An 18,662-nucleotide genomic window follows, 5' to 3' on the forward strand; every position below is an offset into this window, starting at 1 on the left:
TAGGAAAATGTACGGTATTCCTAGGCAAAGAGAGGAGTTGATGTTGGGACCTGGGTGACAAATGCACAGTGTGTGGCTGTGTTGATGAGGACACCTTCCAGGGAGGAGCCCGGTGGGAGAAGCACTTGGGGAGGCAGGGTGGGTGGGAAGAGACCTGTGTGCAAATCCTGGAGAAGAAGTTAGTGAGAGGGTCAGCTTGGGGATGGCTTCAGGTAAGAGGTGGAAGAGTCCGGACAATATCCTGAGACAACACGGAGTCACTGCAGACTTCTGAGCAAGAAAGTGCCCCAGCTCCTTATTTCATGATAGTTAACCTGTAGGAATGGTGGGAGAAGAGACCCAGAAGCAAGGAGAGAGAAGGTGGCAACAACCACCAGGATTAATCCATCAGCCTGTTACCACATGACCAAAGAGAGAAACAAAGCTAATTAACTGTGGCCCCTAACGCTTCCATGGGCTGAGGAGCGGCCCCAACAGCCCGAGTCGTCTTGGACTCAGCCAGGGCTGAGACCGCGGGATCCACTCAGACGTTCACACAGACTCTGCTTACCCCGTGGCAAAGCCGCCCATTGTTCGCTAAAACAATTCCCATTTTTTGCAGTTCAATCATTAGCCAAAGGCATTGAAGAAACACAATCTTAAGACTCAGCCCAGGAGAATTCAGGCTCTACTGTTGAATACACTGCAGTAATACATGTTCCAAGATGTCTACTTTCTATAGAACACTGCATGGTCATAAAAGCTACATAGACCAAATTCTGCTTCATAATACAGGTCCAAAGTCCTCAAACTAGCTTTTGTTTGGGAGACTCTAACCTGACAAGGTGTTTTCATCAGTTTGCCAGCTAGCAAGATACATTCATGGTAAACTTTTTGAGATGGACAAAGTGAATCTGACCAACTGTCTGCTCAGCCTCTTGTGAAATAGAATCACGATGGCAACAGCAGCAGCGAGCATTCGGTGAGTGTTTACTCTGTACCCGACACAATCGTAATGATTTTACACATATTGACATGTATTTGATTCTCACAATCTCTCTTTGAGGGAGGTAATTTTACAGATGAAGAAACTGAGGGTTAGAGAAGTAAGTCCCTTGCTGAAGGTCACATACCTAATAAGAAGTGGAGACAAGAATTTGAGCCAGGAGTCCTTACCCACTACAACGGGTTCTCAGCTCTGTGGTAGGTATAATGAGAGACACAAAAGTAGATGACAGGGTCCCTGATCATTTTCTCTCGGAATACACACTATTAGCTGAAACACTCAGACACATTTAATCAGGAATTTCCCTCTGGTTCCAAACTTCCTGTTTGCTCTGCGCCTCCAATGTCAACGGAGTCAGCATTCTACTTCTGATCTGGTCGGCAATAACATGGCTTCCTCAGAAGAATATAAACTTGGCTTTCATCCCAACCAGCTCAGGCTCTGCTCTCTCTTCCCCTCCCCTTTATCATGTCACAACGACTTCACCCTACACTGTCATTGGCAGGTGAAACTGCACGAAAGGAGTTTGGGGTGAAGATGGTCTCACCTCTAAGTAAACCTAGACCCACAAAAAAGTGACTGCCCCTGAAACCCCACAATTACACTTAGTATTCCTTTATCAGGAGACAAGCCCTTCAATTATACAACACGGTAGAGGGACCAAATGACTCTCATTACCAAAATGCACATTTTTGAAGTCAGCTTTTTTGCTGAAGGTGGTCATGTAGGGAGTGGGGGATGGGGGTGGGGGGTGGAGTGGGAGCTCATGAAGATGGTAGATCTCCGTCCAGGAGGCCGAGGCACGGAAGTCAGACTCTGCAGATTTCCTATGCAAGCACACCTGTCGGCTGTTCCAGCCCACTGGACACTGTTAGGTGCATTTCTCAGTACCCTCTTACCCTGCCTCAGGGTCCCTGCATGCTCACAGTATTGGAATAACACCAAAGAGAGGCTCCCTTCCCCGGAATACTGCCTGACTCTAAGATCTAGGCCCTGTCCTAGATGGGCCCTTGACCTGCATGGGGACAGAGCCTCACATGTCCACCACCCTGCTCCCCACAAACAGGGTGTCATCGTTCCTGGGGTGTCTGCACCTCCCCACACCTCCCTGTGCCCCAAACAACTTATAGAGTCCTTTCATGTCCATTAGCTTATCTAAAGCTTTCAATTTACGCCAAGTCTGCAGGCCTGGCCATCTTATTTTGATTTGATATTTATTATCAGCTCCATTTTACAGATGAGGAAACTGTGGCTCAGAGAGATCAGGTCGTTTGCCCAGGGTTACATGGTTAGTAAGTGGCAATGCTGGGACTGCAACCTGCATTCTCTATATTAGTTTGCTAGGGTTGCTATAGCCAAGTACCATACTCTGGGTGACTTAAGCAACAGAAATGTATTTCTCACAGTTCTGGAGGCTGGAAGTCCCAGATGGAGGACTGGTTTCTTCTGAGATTTCTCTTTGGCCTGTAAATGGGTTTTCTCCTGGTGTCTTCATGGTCTCCCTCTGTGCATGTCTGTGTCCTAAGCTCCTCATCTTATTAAGACACTGGTCATATTAGATTAGGGATCACCCATGTGACCTTATATTACCTCTCACCTCTTTAAAGGGCCTATCTCCAAATACAGCCACATTCTGAGGTACTAGGAGTTAGGACTTCAACATACGAATTTGGAGGGAACACAATTCAGCCCATAACATCCTCTGACTCCATAACCCTCCTCCCACTCATTCATCCAACCAATATTTATGGAGCTTCCTAGGTGCCAAGAATTGCGCTCGGCACTTCTGCAAATGTTTTCTCATGTAATTTTCCACCCCGTCCAGGGAGCTTTGCATTCTAATTCCCATGGTACAGTGAGGGAACTACACTTCAAACAGTTTAAGTATTCTGCCCAGGAAAACACAATAAAGACGAGACAGACACTGAATTCAGCCCCAGTTCTCCAACTCCAAATTCAGCACTGTGTCTCCAGCATACAACTTTGCTTCCCACGCAAGACCGCAGCTGGCAGCAACCGACAGGGTGACCTGACAGTGACGGCAATGGGGTGGGATCTGGCAGGATCTCCTTCTTCGGAAATACCGTAAATCCCATGGATAATAGCTGTATCTACCGCACAGGGCTGTTGTGTGCTGATTAAATGAGTTACTGGGTACAAAGTGCTCAGAATAGAGTCTGGCTGGTAACGAAGGCTAAATGAGTATCTTGCTATCGTTGTTGCTGTTGCTGCTACTGCTGTGGTGGTTATTATTTTTGTTATTGTTATTATTATTATTGACTTCTAGATATAAAATTATTGACTTCTCAAATACCCACAACAAATTATTTTTCTCTCCATCCCAAAATTACACACAAAGGCCTAAACACACAAAGATGGGGCGAACAAGAGAAGAAAGAACAGCGACGTAATTTTGGAAGCTGGAAAGCAGAGGGGTGAATGGGACATGACTCAGTAGACCTGAGAAAGAGCTGAATCCTGAACCAGCAATGGGGAAAGTCAAGAATGATCAAATTTACGCTGTAGAATCTCCCACTTCCTGCTCTAACAAAGCTCAGGAATTTGCAGTAACCGTTACCCCTGGAGATGAGGATGATGTAGAAAGAGATAAAGTGAAGAGATCTGGTTGAAAAGCAACTATAAACTCAGATTCTCTTCTTACTCTGCACAGCCCCTTCTCTACATCAGAGATTTATTCTCTTCAGGGGAGAAACAGAAAGTCTCCGGGACCGGGGTGGAATAGGGGAGAGGGCAGGCACCAGCGTATAGAACTAAAAATAGGGCAATTGGATGGATATATGTATTCTGGGAGCTGGGCCTTCAACCCTCTTCTTTCATTTGGCTCACCTGGCTGCCAAGCCCCGTCTCTTCAGACAGGACTCTGGAAAAGTCTTCCCAGGGTAATCTGAGGACTCCAATAGAAAAACTGTAAAAATATTGATAGTCAGAAGTTCCCCCAAATAAATGGCTCATAGGATGATTCATTGTAATGATGCCCAAGTTGACTACTCCAATATCTGAATGATAGTTACAGAAAGAGAACAGAAGAAATCATTAAAGAAATTAGACACTTCCCAGAACTGAAGGACATGATTTTCTAAATTAAAAAGGTTTATCTAAGGCCCAGTGCAATGGATGAAAATGGGTCTACACCACATCATTAACATGTAATTAACAAGCTTGCAGAAAAAAGAAATAGGTCCATACGAAAGATCAAGAGCAAAATAGTTTTGGACTTCTTAATAGCAACACTGGGAGTTGGAAGGCTGTGGAACAATACCTTCACATTGTGAGTGAAAATGGTTTTCAATCTAGAATTCTATACCTAGCCAAACTCTTTATCAAGTTTGAGAGTACAATCAAGATCGTTTTAGATATAAAAGGAAGATCTCAAAAATTTACTTTTCATACGCTTTCTCAGAAGGTACATCACCACATCAAGGAAGTGTATCAAGAAAGAGGAGACATGTGATATAAGAGAGGAGCTCTCACATGGAAGAAGCAAAGACGCCTGGACAACAGTGAAGGGAGATCCCAGGGTGACAGCTCTGCAGTAGGCACTGAGGACAACTGTTCAGACTGGAGCAGTTTAGAAGGCACCGGTAGAAATTTATCCAAGAATATTGATAGAATGCCTATTGCACCTAGCCACCCTGAAGGGAGATGTGGACAATCTGGAGAGCATCTGTGTTATCTCCAGGGAAAACAAACAGAGAAAATGTATAGGAAAGGAAAAGTAATTATAGCTTATCAAGTGGCTTAGTTCCAAATAGTATTTCACAGTCATAATAATGTATACAATGTACATTCATTTAACAAAAATTACAGTAAACTCTGTTGAGAAGATGGGACGTTTGGAAGGCTATGTGGATGTGATAGGGTGGTGAGTAGGTAGTAGGTGGGGCAGAGAACTAAATTCTCACTTCCATAGTGGAAAGTCACTAGATAATGTCTAAAATAAAATTTAAAAAATAACATTAAAACATGTTATTTAGTACAATGAGGTATCACCCCACACTGGTCAGAATGGCCATCATTAAAAAGTCTACAAATAACAACTGCTGGAGAGGGTGTGGAGAAAAGGGAACCCTCCTACACTGTTGGTAGGAAAATAAACTGGTGCAGCCACCATGGAAAACAATACAGAGGTTCGTTAAAAAACTAAAAATAGAGTTGCCATATGATCCACCAATCCCACTCCTGGGCATATATCCAGAGGACACTCTAATTCAAAAAGATACATGCATTCTAATGTTCAAAGCAGCACTATTTACAATAGCCAAGACATGGAAGCAACCTAAGTGTCCATCGACAGATGAATGAATGAAGAGGATGTGGCATATATATCAATGGAATACTACTCAGCCAAAAAAAATGAAATGATGCCATCTGCAGCAATATGGATGGACCTAGAGATTATCATACTAAGTGAAGTAAGCCAGACAGAGAAAGACAAATGTCATATGATACCACTTATATGTGGAATCTAAATTATGATACAAATGAACTTATTTACAAAACAGATACAGACTCACAGACATAGAAAACCTATTTATGGTTACCAAAGAGCGAATGCGATGAAGGAGGGATAAATTAGGAGTTCGGGATTAGCAGACACAAACTATTATATTTAAAATAGATAAACAACAAGGTCCTACTGTACAGCATAGGGAAATATATTCAATATCCTGTAATACACCATAATGGAAAATGTGAAAAAATATATGTATATGTATAATTGAATCACTTTGCTGCACACCAGAAACTAACACAACACTGGAAATCAACTATACGTCAATTTAAAAAAGAAACCAAAAAAAACCATGTTATCTTGAAATACAAAGGTCCATACCAGAAGTGTCAGCTAAAAGAATTGTAAGTGGTTGTCTCTGTGGGAGGGGAAATTGGTGGAGAGGAAGGGCAGAAAATGGCTTCTCATTTCTTTAAGCACTGTGTAGGACTGTTTGAATCTTTATCTATATGAATATCTTTGATTAAAATAACATCTATGCTTTATAACACCTCACTGCATAAACTTGAGTGAGTTACTGCCCAGCTTTGGTTTCCAAGTTCCGCATCTATAAAATGGAGTCGGATTAGACAGCCTCTGAGGGCCTCCTTGATCTAACATTTACACTGCGATTCCTACCACGGGAACTGGTATCATCTCACTACACACTCAGCCCCTAGGTCCTTAGGAGTTTTACACTAAAGTATCACTTTCTACAATGGGTGGGGGAATGCTGACGGCTGAGAACGGTGCTCTGTGGGAACAAAGACCCCCCCCCCGTGATTTTCTAAGGGCCAGGTCCTGAGAAGACTGAGAAGGAGAATGGAAGGGATCATGCCAATTCCTCCACCCCCCTGCTGTGTACGAGCATTAGCTACACTGGAAATGTATTGAAAGAAGATGAGACTCTAGACAGTCGATTTTCCAGTTATTAACACAGCCTTTAACCAGAGACCTTCATCAACTCAGGAAACGCCTAACTGCCTACGGCAGGAAAGCTTTCCAGGGATCAAGGCAGGCTACCATTCCGCAGACCAGGCACACAACCCCCTTAGACCACCAGGAAGGCAAGACTACGGCGCACATCACAACTCTGTATGCATTTCCCAGGGAGGCTGGGCTTGGGGAGCACAGCCAGAGACCTCTGTACGTCTTCAGCTCTTTCTAGGGAAATCCCTCCCAAGTCCCTCCTTTTGGGCTTTCTCCCCCAGCCCTGGAGAGGACCCGACATTTCAGACTCAGGCTTATCTGAGTCGAAACGAAATCTTTGTTCCCTGCTCTTAATTGTTAATTGACTTTTTATAAACATTATCATCAACAAGGAAAGCCTTTTCTAAGCACCTCCAGAGTACAGAGTGATCTAGATGGGGCTAAAGCAGAATGCCCTTCTCTCCCTTCCGGTCCCCTTACTGCCCCTCACCCAGGGCGGACTGACTTTTGGGGGGTGATGATGATGGCTCATTAAAGATTGAAAATCTTGGAGAAATCTTGGAGCTCTCTCAGGAGAGCTTTGAAACTTACAACTTCCTCTCCTGCTGGTAAAAAGCCAAATTTTAGTGCTGTAAGTGAGGCATGTTAATCACCAATCATACTTGATATAAATAAAATACCTTGTCATTCCCCACTTGTTTTTATATCCTTCACTTCTACCTGTACAGTCCGACTAGTCATGCTCACTCTCAACTACTTTAGAAAGGAGACACGGCAGGTATTATCCGAACCCCGCAGGGAGGCCAGTCATGAAGAGGTTCAGCAACCTGCTCAAGATTTCTCGAAGGATTCTCTAGCAGCTGTTCAACTGCTTTGTCTTGGGTACCTACGAGGTCGGGGAAGAGAAAACTGACTTTACCTTTCTTTGCTGTTTAAATTTTGATTTTTCCCTATGACTACTACTTCTATACTTTAAAAAAAGGAATTCAATTTTATAAAAACGAAGGAAGGAATTCATTCTTCTAGTGTTAAGACACTTGGCCAGAGCCGCAGAAGCCATGTTCTTTACCACCCTCTGCCGCAGTACGTGTGACTGTGAGAGAAGAAGATGCATTCCTGTCTGCCGAGCCTCTGGTTCTCCTCCCAGGGAATCCTCGCTGCCCTGTGTCTGAGGTGGATCCCACAGTCTCTCTTCCATATCCCATGGTCAGAAGAGCATCCTCTGAGACTCAGCTGCTGTACTGAGCAGCTCAGAGGAAAACAGACAAGCTCTGAGCATGATGGAGAGTAGGAGAAAGTTCCCTGAATCAACTTTCGGAAGAAAGTCCACCCCTGAAAACCTCCCCCTGTCATGGTATGTGTGAGTGCGTAAGGGAGGGGAAGAGATTTTTAAAAGCCATAGTTAGGAAGCATGGACACACAGTAAGCTAGCGCCTGCTCCCACCGCAGCACACAGAGGATCCTCAGGACTGCTGGGCAGGGGACACAGAGACAGTGCCCTGTACCGCCCATGGGGGGGAACCTGAGCAGAGAGGGCCCAGAGGAAAGGGAGCCTGTCAGCCCGGGCTCGACTTCAAGTGTGAGCCCCCAGTCAGGGAAACGACTTCTTCCCTTAGTTCCTGAACCCTGGCCAATTAGCTGCTAATTAGTTTCTGTACAAATTCCAGCAGGAAAGCTGGAAAATTCTATCTCAACTTCAGCAATGAGGTTCCTCCTGCAAAATTTGGTCTTGCCAACCTCCCAGATAAACCCCTGCACCACCCCAAATATGGTCTCCACCTGGGCTTCGGAACAGCCAGAGACGAATATGCAGACACACATACCATCTAGGCCGTGTGCTGGAAGCTTCAAACAAGGCAGCATGGGAAAGAGAGATCACATGGTCCTCGTTCATCTATGAATCGAGAGAGATAAAGGAAGGGGGGCCGCTCAGGGGCAAAGAAAAAAAAAAAACTGTGTGTGTGTGCTGCAGATGCTTCCAACACAGACTTTCAAAAGTGCACATGTATGAGGTAGCAACCCACTAGACTGGAAGGCTCTGGAGCATCAGAGACGAGAACAAGTATTTAGTGAGCACCTACTACAAGCAGGGTACCATCCTAGGCCAGCCAGGTAAGCACGCTTGCATGGAGTTCTCAATCACAGAATAGGTATCTTAAGTGAAAATACGAGGTTGGCAAAGGGAACCAGCCTGATCCAGAGAGATGCTGTCGCTCAGGGAAGGCATGACCCCCACGGCAGGCTGGGTGGTCAGGGGAGGCCTCCCAGAGCCGGGGCATCTGACACAGTTCTGAGGGCAGAATGGAATTTTTCTAGACCCGTGGTCCCCGAATCACCTGAGGAATGTTTTAAGAAAGTACAGATTCCTGAACCCCATACCAGACCTACTGAATCAAAGGCTCTAGGAATGGTACCCTGGAATTGCTATTCTTTAAAAAAAAAAAAAAAAAAAAAGATTATTTATGACAAATTCAAAACATACAAAAAGCAGACAGAATAGTGAACCCCTGTGTACCCATCACCCAGCTTCAGCGATCACCAACTCATGGCCACTCTTTCCTCACCTATTATCCTTATCTAGTCCCCTTGTCCAGTATTCTGGAATCTACCTATTTTTTAAACCAGAGACTCTAAGGCAGTCAGACCACAGATGTGACCTGGAAGCCACTCACTGATCAAGACAGATTAGGAGCAACGGAATTCCAGGGACAGTGGAGACAAAGACTAGGAGAAATGAAAGAGAAGGGTATTTGGGGGAGAATGGCCTAATTTGGAGGGCCTTGAGGGTGGGATACATGGTTGGGGGAAGGGGGATAAGGATCAAAAGATTGTTGGGGTCCACGAGGGCCCTGTCAGCATGCATGGTGTCTTTGTGAGAAACACAAAAAGGCGTCTCCTCTGGGTAGAAAAAGCACCCTTTCTGTGCTTTATTTTATGAGGGTTGAAGGATGCTAAGAAGGGGATCCTGTGACAACCAGCCTGTGCTTTGAAAGAACACTGGGCAGTGATGGAGAGGGAGGTAGACAGACAGAAGGGCAGAAAACCGACAGGCAGTGAATGAGTCACGTCGAGAAATTCTTGCAAACTAGCCAGAAAGAAGGAAGAAGGCCCTGGAGGTTGTCTTGAAAGAGAGAGATCTCGTGCGGGGTTCTGGAGAGAGTGATATGGAAGTCACGGGCACACGGGTGTCATTTGGAGGCATGCAAATGCTGAAATTGCTCAGGAGGAGTAGTTGGGGATGAAGGCCGTGGGAAAACCCAGCATTTAGAAGATGGGGGTGGAGGGGAGAAGGACCAGGCCAGGTGATATAGAGACTGAAGCGAAATGGTCAAGGAGATGGGAAGGAGAGAAAGAGAGGGGGCATGTATGGCTCATAGAAGTCAACAGAACAAAAGTGTTCTCAGGTGTGATGAGAGGGAAGCATTCAACGAGGGAAGTAGAAAGGAGAAGAAACCAGACATGTAAGCAAAAGTCAAGTTTTGGAGCACCTGGAATGACTAGTCAAGCGTGGACTTGGATTTGATGAGCCCCATGGCAAGTGTCATGATGTGTAGCACGAGCTTACTGATCAGTTCCACTTCCTAAGCCTGTCACTTACGGCCTGGGGCAAATGATTTAAGGGAAGTCTGAATCCCTGCTGGTAAACTGGGGATGATTATACCCACTCTAATAGGGAGGGGATGGGGATGGTATATCAATGAATGCCAATTCTTCCTGTCACTGGCACCTAACAGTGCACTGCCTTGTAGTATGGGTGATCTTTCCACATATCGAACCCCGGTATCTCTAACTAGCCTGCAACCAGTTTTGGGGGCAGACATTAGGGTTTTAAACTAATTGAAGCCAATGGTCATTTGTTGACCATTTACTACGTGCAAGATAAGAAGAGGATGTAAAATAAGAAGATCAAAGGGTTAAAAAGCAGCAGCCATGGCCCTAAAGGAGAGGGTGGGACTTAGTGAAGGACCCACACGGATGCCCGACCCTAACACAAGGTGAAGAGTGGCAGGTGCAGCAATCAGTTTCAACTTGCAATTCATTCCCAAACTGCAAATGAAGTGTGGTGGATGGAGAGACTTGCTCTGGATGGTGGGACCAGGCTTCGAGCCGGCAGGCAGTATTGCATGAGGCTTCTGGGCTGGACAGAGGAGGTGGAGAGGAGAGCAGAAAAATGAGGAAGTTGGGAATTGGCAGGTGAGTTTGAGGAAAGCTAAGAACCTCGGTAGGTTCAAAACAAGAGATCATGGGAAGTGAGGGGACAAAGATGTTCTGGGTTGTAGCAGACATAACCTAAGGTGACCCCCAAGGTGTCACACTCTGGTATAATCTCATACCCCCTCCCCTTGCATACGGTGGCAGCGAAACTGTGACTTACCTCCAACCAAAACAATGTGGAAAAGGGATGTGATATCACTACTGAGATTACATGACATTAGAGGGCAAGGGCCAAGGGATTTGCATGTATAATTAAAGTCCCTAAGTCATTTGACTTTGAGTTAAACAAAAGAGAGATTAGCCTGGCTGTGCCCAATCTAATCAAATGATCTGTTTCAAAGAGGGTCCAGGTCTCCCTGAAGTTAGAGACTCAAAGCAGGAAAGACCTTCTCTCCTGCTGGCCTTGAGGAAGCCACGTGAATGCTCCAGCTGCAAGGAAATGAATTCTGCCCGCAACCATGTAAGCCTGGAAGAAGAGCCCAAACTTCAGATAAGAATGCAGTCTGGCTGACACCTTGATCACAGCAGAGAAACCCAGGTGTGCCTTGCCTGGACTCCTGCCCCGTGGAAACTGTGAGATAATCAATGGGTGTTGTTTTAAGCCACTGCGTTTGTGGTAATTTGTTATGCAGTAACAGGAAACAAATACATGGACTCCTGTCGTGGAGGGCCATGAAAGCAGGCTAAAAAGTATGGGCTTTGTTATGCAGGCCATAGGGAGCCACTGACTATTTTTGAGCAGAGGGACTTTAGGGAGCTGGTGAGGGTTGGTCAGAACCCCTTGGAGAACACTTAGTCAGGGCATTGCTCCTGGGAGCAGGTCAGTGAAGTTCTGGTGAGGGATTAGTTCTGGGTTGAACCAAGCCAGCTATTCCTCTACCCAATTTAAAAAAAAAAAAAAAAAAAAAAAAAAGGAGGAAGCAAAATCTGAGTAAAGAAATTGACAGTCATTGAAAAAACCTTAAGGAACTTTAGTGTCCTTGTTGCTAATTATAAATATTTACTCCTCCCAGAATTCCTGACCTCACAGAAGAGCCTGCGTAGTCTCGCTCTCTTACTGGAAAATTTCTGTGTGTGTGTGTTCATTCTATGTTTTCTTGGAAGGGGGACAAGGCAGTAATAAGGGACTGGATGATCTGTAGAGAGTCACTTCCTGTTGGATATTGTCTAGTTCCCCTCCCCTCCTCCCCCCCAAGATCATAAACCCTGAGACCCGCAAGGAACTCCTCCTTCTCCGATTCTATCTGCTGGAGACAACTAAGCCAAACAAACTCAGGAAGTGGCAAGAGGTTGGGAAGGGGAGGAAGTTCATGGCACAGAAGGAAAAAGTAAAGAGAATGCCCTGATGTTCAAGGAAGAGGGTAGGGGGTGGGGCAGAGAGAAACGAAGGTCACCCCAAGGTTACTTGGCGCCGAGCCTTCAAAATGTCGTGCTTAAGCTTTCAATCAAAACTGGCACAAACAGTGGGTCAGATCTCCCGGGGCCATTCAAATATTAACATTCACAGTGATAAACAGCCCCCAAAAAAAGCCCTCTGTAAGCAAATTGGAACAAACAGCTAATCTAAAGCGGGTTGCTAAGAGACCAGTGGGGCAGGAGCCAAGTCAGTCCAAGCATCCGGAAAGCTCTTTATTTTTTTCGCTTTTGGGGAAGAGAGGAGGAGAGGAGAGGTACCTGTAGATGACTCCATGTTGGTGGAGGAACATGAGGGCTGACGTAACCTCTGCAGCATAGAACCGGGAACGAGGCTCGTCGAATTTTCGGGACCGCTGAATCTGGAACATGAGGTCTCCACCATTTACATACTCCATGACGAAAAAGAGGCGGTCCTGAAAGGAGAGGAGGAAATGCCATTCAGCGAATTCCGCTGCAGCTGCCCACACAGGCCAGCAAGCGTACTGTGAGTCCAAAGTAACAGAACCGGGACTCAAGGACCCTAGTAGCACACGTTCCGGAGAGAAGATGAAGGAGTTAGGGTACGAAGTGTTATTCTAAAATCTGTCTGTCTTACTTTTAGAGCCGTCAGCTTGGTCTAGTGGGAGAAGCCCAAAATTGACAGAAAGGAGATCTGGGTCTCTGTCTAATTTCTGTTATGACCTTGAAGTGTGACCTTGGACAAGTCTCTGTCCCTTTGCAGGCTCCCGTTACCTTGATATGTGTGGTGGGTTACATCATGCCCCCCCACCCCCGCAAAGGTATCCATGTCCTAATCCCTTAATGTGTGAATGTTACCTTAGATGGCAACAAAGGACTTTACAGTTGTGATTAAGTTAAGGATCTTGAGTTGGGGAGATTATTGTGCATCACCAGAGTGGACCCTAAAGGCAGTCACAAATGTCCTTATAAGAGGGAGGCAGAGGCGATTTGAGGAGGGAGGAGAAGGCAACGTGACCAGGGAGGTGGAGCTTAGAGTGATGCGGCCACAAGCCAAGGAAGGCGGTGCCACCAGAAGCTGGAAGAGGCAGAGAAGGATCTCTCCTAGAGCCTCTGGAGGGAGCACGGCCTGGCCGACACTTTGACTTCAGCCCAGGGACACTGGTCTCAGACGTCTGGCCTCCAGAACTGTGAGAGAACAGATTTCTATTATTTTAAACCACCAAGTTTGTGGTGATTTGCTACGGCAGTCCTAGGAAACTAACACAAAGCAACAAGGACTAATGAGATGGTGAGAGCCCCTCCCATGAGGGCCACGTCTCACTCTGGAGGATGCTCCTTCTGGGATTCCCACCTTGGCGTGCTTCCTATGGGTTCTGTCCTCAAGAAGGGCCAAACCACAGTCATCCCTCATTAGGGGTGGTGCCTTCTCATCTGCCCACCATTTGGAGGTGGGAAGAAGATGGACCGAAATTCACTTTTGCAGTTTCTTGCCTACAGTTTCTGGAGCCCGTAGAGTGTGGGGTGCTGTGCTAGACAGGAGGCAAAGAGTTATAAACCATCACTGTCCTGAGGCGGCCGTGGCGGGGCGGAGGGGGGGGTTATGATCCAGGGGCAGAGATGGGAAATAGGTAGAATGATGAAAACAAAACAGGAGAAGAGTGCCTTAAAGACACTGGGTGCTGAAAGGATTAGGAGAAAGGGGAGCTCTCTGAAGTGGTGGGGTCCATGGAGGATTCTAGAAGGAGCTAGGCCCTCACTTAGAGGAGGAGGAGGTGCGGGAGGTGTCAACAAATACCAGGACATGGGAACAGAGAAGGCTTGGGGACCGGTAAACTGACTACGTCAGCAGGGGAGGAACATTCATGGAGCAAAGGGGAAACAGCGAGGTGAGAGGCCAGAGGGTCAGAGTACATTCTTAACATACAGATACAGTCTCAGCGGAGCTGCCAGGAGGATGTCAGCATATTGTTTTCAACCAGAATTAGGAGAATCATTTCCATGAAGACTGAGTAAAAATCACAGTGACACTTTATTCAGGGAGCAGCCTGGACGGCATATCTACTTTATAATTGGCATCTCTTTGAAAATAAGTCCATCCTTAAGAATTGTTACGAATTCAGACTACCTTCTCCCCCCACCACAACCTCCAGGATTATTCAAGCTTTACTGGTATTCACCAAGGCCCTAAGGTCTAGTTTCTCTTCCATTTGTCTTGACCCTCCCCTTCAAAGCCCGCCTTGTTTTCTCCCCCAAGTACTGTTTTGTACTCAGAAGTGTTCAGAAGCCAACCATTCATTGAATCACCTAGTCCCCATTCAAATCCTTATTTCAAAAATCAAATGATCAGGCCAACCCCAATCCAACGAAACCAGAATTTCTGAGGATGGGACTCAGGCATCAGTAGTGTTCAAAGGCCCCCCTGTGATTCCGGTGGGCAGCCAGGGTAGAGAACCACTCTTCCATCTGGTTTCTGCCAAGGTGAGATATATGGATTATAAGTTATTGGAGTTTTCCTCTTTTATCTTTTCAGGGATCTCCCAAGAACACAGGTTCTCAAACTTGTGCAGCAGAATCTGACGGAGGCTTGTTAGAACATGGATTCCTCCCCCCTCCTCTCGCCCCGCAGAGTTTCTGATTCAGAAGATCTGGGCTGGAGCCTGACACTCTGCCTCTCTTAGTTCCCAGGTGATGTTATGCTGCTGGCCAGGGACCCCCACTTTGAGAACCACTGCCCTAGAGCACTCGGGGCAAGGCTTTCCCATGGCAAGAACAGCTGCGTCATGCATTCAACACTGCCCTAATCTAGCTGAACCGTCAGAAACAGCTGCTACAATGCCAGTCCACGGTCACCAACTTGGACTTGGGCTTTAGCAACAATGGAGTATTTCCTTGCCTGTGTCTGAAAGAATCCAAATTTCTAAAGAGGAAAAATCTCCCCTCCCCATCCTGCCTCCCTGGCTGCTTTTTTTTTTTTTTTGCGGTACGCGGGCCTCTCACTGTTGTGGCCTCTCCCGTTGCGGAGCACAGGCTCCGGACGCGCAGGCTCAGCAGCGGCCATGGCTCACGGGCCCAGCCGCTCCGCGGCATGTGCGATCTTCCCAGACCGGGGCATGAACCTGTGTCCCCTGCATCGGCAGGCGGACTCCCAACCACTGCGCCACCAGGGAAGCCCTCCCCCTGGCTTTTTATACTCCAACACCGGAAACACGGCATTTGAAGATAGGGGCCGTGGAGGGAGAAAGAAGGGCTCCCACGCTGATTTCATCACTTACTGGCTGTGTGACCTCAGGCAAATGACTTCAGCCCTCTGTGCTCAGTTTTCTCATCTGTGAAAATGAGGATGATAATAGGACCCACCTTACAAAGTTCTTATGAGGATTAAATTACATATTAAAGTGCCTGGCTCATACCTGTTTCTCCATAAAGACTGTCTGTTACTATTGTTACTACAGTATTCTAGCTAGAGGTATGATAGTTAGTACGGTGATTATCGAGTCTTCGTTTTCCCTGTCCTTTCAGCAGTATTTTCCCCTGATCACCTCCTCTCCCAATAAACGCTTGCTCCCCTTAGCTTTCAGCTGGTCCTTCCCTGTGACTGTGGCAGGTTTTGTTCTGCCTTCTCTTGTAGGCTTCTCCTCTCTCCAGCCTAACTTAAAGTTAGGTGTTGGAATCCCACAAGGCAGTGTTCTAGGCGCCCCCCTTTCCGTACTCGCTGAATGATCTCATCTACACCCACAGTGGCTACTGCACCTTGACACCTATGACTCGCAAACGTCTCCCTCCGTCCTAGACCTCTCCTCCAATCTGTGGACCCATTTACCCAGCTGTGTTTCTGACATCTCCCTCTGATGCCTCAAAGGCACTCAAACCCAACATGTTCAAAACTGCTCCATAATCTTCCCCCAGCAAACTGGTCCTCGTCCAGGGTGCCTGTCTCAGGGCAGGGCTTAACCAACCAGCCAAGTGTATAAATCAGAAACCTGAAAGTCATTCTCAATACCTCCCTCCTCTCCTTTATCCCTCATATCCATCACCAAGCCCTACTGCTTTTACCTTTTGTACCTTTGCACTTATTACCTCTGTACCTGTTACATTTGCCTTTCTGTTGTCACCACCATCATGGCCACCATTCTCGCCCAAGCAGTTATCATCTCTTGTCAAGATTCTTGCAAGTGCCTCTTACTGACACTCCCTACGTTGATTCCAGCTCCCCCCACCCTGCCCTACCAAACGCTCATCACACTATGGACAGAGTTACCCTGCTGCAATGAAAATCTGATTACAATGCATGCCCCCTTCCTTCCCTCATTCTACTGACTCTTTCAAACGTTTCCTGATACTCTTGGAATAAATAGAAGACTCCCTAACATGCCTCGTGGCCTGTGTGATCTGGCCCTATCTAATTCTTCTGAGTAAGAAGCACTTTCAGCTGTTCCCTGTTCCCTCCACCCTGACAGCAAACTCCCTCCTGCCACAGGGCCTTTGCTCATGCTGCTCCCTCTGCTTGGCATGTTTTCCCCTCTCCTTTCACCTAATGAATCCCTCCTTGTCCTTCAGATTTCAGTGCAACCATCTTTTCTTCTAGGAAGCCGTCCCTAACTTTTCTGACCAGGTCAAATCCCCCTATTACATGCGACACTCTCCAGTGGGTCTTTGATTTGTGTCACTGATTTATGTCTTTCTCCGCCAGTAGTCTGTATACTTCATGAGGGCGGGAACTATTGGTAATTCTGCCCTGTTGGTTTGTAAGGGAATTAGTCTAACTCCAAAGAAAAGCGGCTATAATTCCCTTTAAAAACAAGCATCATGTGGGGAGAAGAACTAAAAAAGTTAAGGGGGCTCTAAGAGAGAAACAAAACCAAAGGGTGCTCTGATATTTGTATCTGCAATTTCTTACTGCTTAGGGAGTTAAAGGCTTCAAGACAAGTCAGCCTGCTGCACTAGGCCTCCTGCCTGCAGAATGTGCCCATGAGTGCCCATTCTGACCATTTCCCCCTCAGGGGGTCTATCTGTATCAGCACCCAATTTTTGGTATAGCTTTGAACAGTTCTTTGGTTCCATGGACAGATGTCTTCACCTCCCCGTGAGATGGTCAGTTCCCTGAGGAACATACCTTATACTTCCCAGCAATCACCATCACCACTACCAGCTCACAGGCGCTCAATAAAAATCTGCTCATCCAACATTCACTCCACGTTAGCATCTTGAGGGAGGGACTCTCATTGGTTTAGTTCCTCATTGTACCCCCAGCGACTAGAATGGAGCCTGGCACAGAGTGGGTTCCTAGTGTGTCTTTGTTGAATGCACGAGGTCTTAAATACCCACCGCAGATGAGGCCCTGCTTGCTGGAAATTCAACAGTAAACCAGAGTTGGTTTCCCCATGTTACTTCTATTGTTAACCGCGTTTCGAGTTATTCTAACTTCAGCCCATCTGAACTTCAGTTTTAACTTGGTTTTCTACTCAATACAGCTCAACGTGCATGGTCCCAAAGCATGGTCAACCCTTGCGACACAGGAGGAACTGTTTTTAAAGCAAGACAAGTTTTTCACTTCTCCTCCCTCCGTTCAGTGAGTCTGGATTGTTTCTGACCTCCACACCTAACACATTTGAGAAGCATGTTTTGATGCAGAGTGAGAACCTCAAGTCATTCTGGGAACTGCTTAATTACATAAACTGAAATCAAAAGAAAGCTGGCAGACCCAGCAGCTACTCATTAATCCCCTCTTGGCATCAGTAGAAAACAAAACAAAACCAAACCCCAACTTCCTTGTAAAGTAAGCAAGTATGTTTTCTGAGGTAATCAAAGATTTTAAAAGCCTTATTCTACCTCCTCCTCCCTTAATCACACCTGAATGTCTGAAAAGTTACGGTCTTGCGATAGCAAGTAAAATAATAAAATCAGGAAAGAGATTATATGTCATGGCGATTTAGGGTAAGAATAGTTAATAATGACCTACAAGCCGGAAGGGCCACGCCATGTGTTTGAAATTCCCATTGGGCTCCATTTTCCCAGAGTGCTAACCTTTCCTGACTTTGAAGGGAAAACTAGGCCCTCCCTGTTCATCTTTCAAGGTGTGATGGATAGCCAGAGGCTTCCTCTCAGCAGCACGGCATGTCCTGCCAATTGGGTTTGTTTAGACACACATTCTCCATCGTTTGTTAGCTGTTTATATGTGCAAAGATTCTATCATCTTTGAATCAATTTCACAGGAATGCCCAACAAAAGACTGGACTTGGAACAGTCCGTCTTTGATGTGCCAATGACAGGATGAACAATTTCTCTAAGGTACCATCTGAGGGAATCATGGGGCCTGACCTCACACTCTGTAGCATCTCCTTTTCTCTCCACGTCTCCATCATTTAACCTATCAACTCGACAGGTCTCTCCTGGGTGCTCTGCCCTGAGGTAGGTGACTGGGAGATATGGAAGATGATATAAGCCATGGTTTTGATTTTTGGGAGCTAGGAATTGAACACAGGAAACCACAGAAAGCAACACGGAATGCTCTATCATTATGTGCTAAACCCTTCTGTATCAAATCAGATTGTGAAACCTATGTATCTGGGACCTTATCTTCTTAGGCCCCTAGAGAAGAACTGTCTGTCATCCAGGCCTTAGCACTTACAGAAAATCATTATAAGA

At 46.3% G+C, this 18,662-nt stretch overlaps 1 protein-coding gene across 1 annotated transcript in view; it reads right to left on the bottom strand.

The window, feature by feature from the left end:
* Positions 1-18,662, bottom strand: part of PRKCE (protein kinase C epsilon) — a 510,565-nt gene that overhangs the window by 72,519 nt on the left and 419,384 nt on the right. Inside the window, exon 12 of the mRNA XM_079940859.1 lies at positions 12,315-12,469. Within this exon, the coding sequence (XP_079796985.1) occupies positions 12,315-12,469 (155 nt within the window). The remainder of the gene's footprint in view (positions 1-12,314; positions 12,470-18,662) is intronic.

Source organism: Stenella coeruleoalba, assembly GCF_951394435.1.
Source record: "Stenella coeruleoalba genome assembly, chromosome: 13".
NCBI classification, from domain to species: domain Eukaryota; kingdom Metazoa; phylum Chordata; class Mammalia; order Artiodactyla; family Delphinidae; genus Stenella; species Stenella coeruleoalba.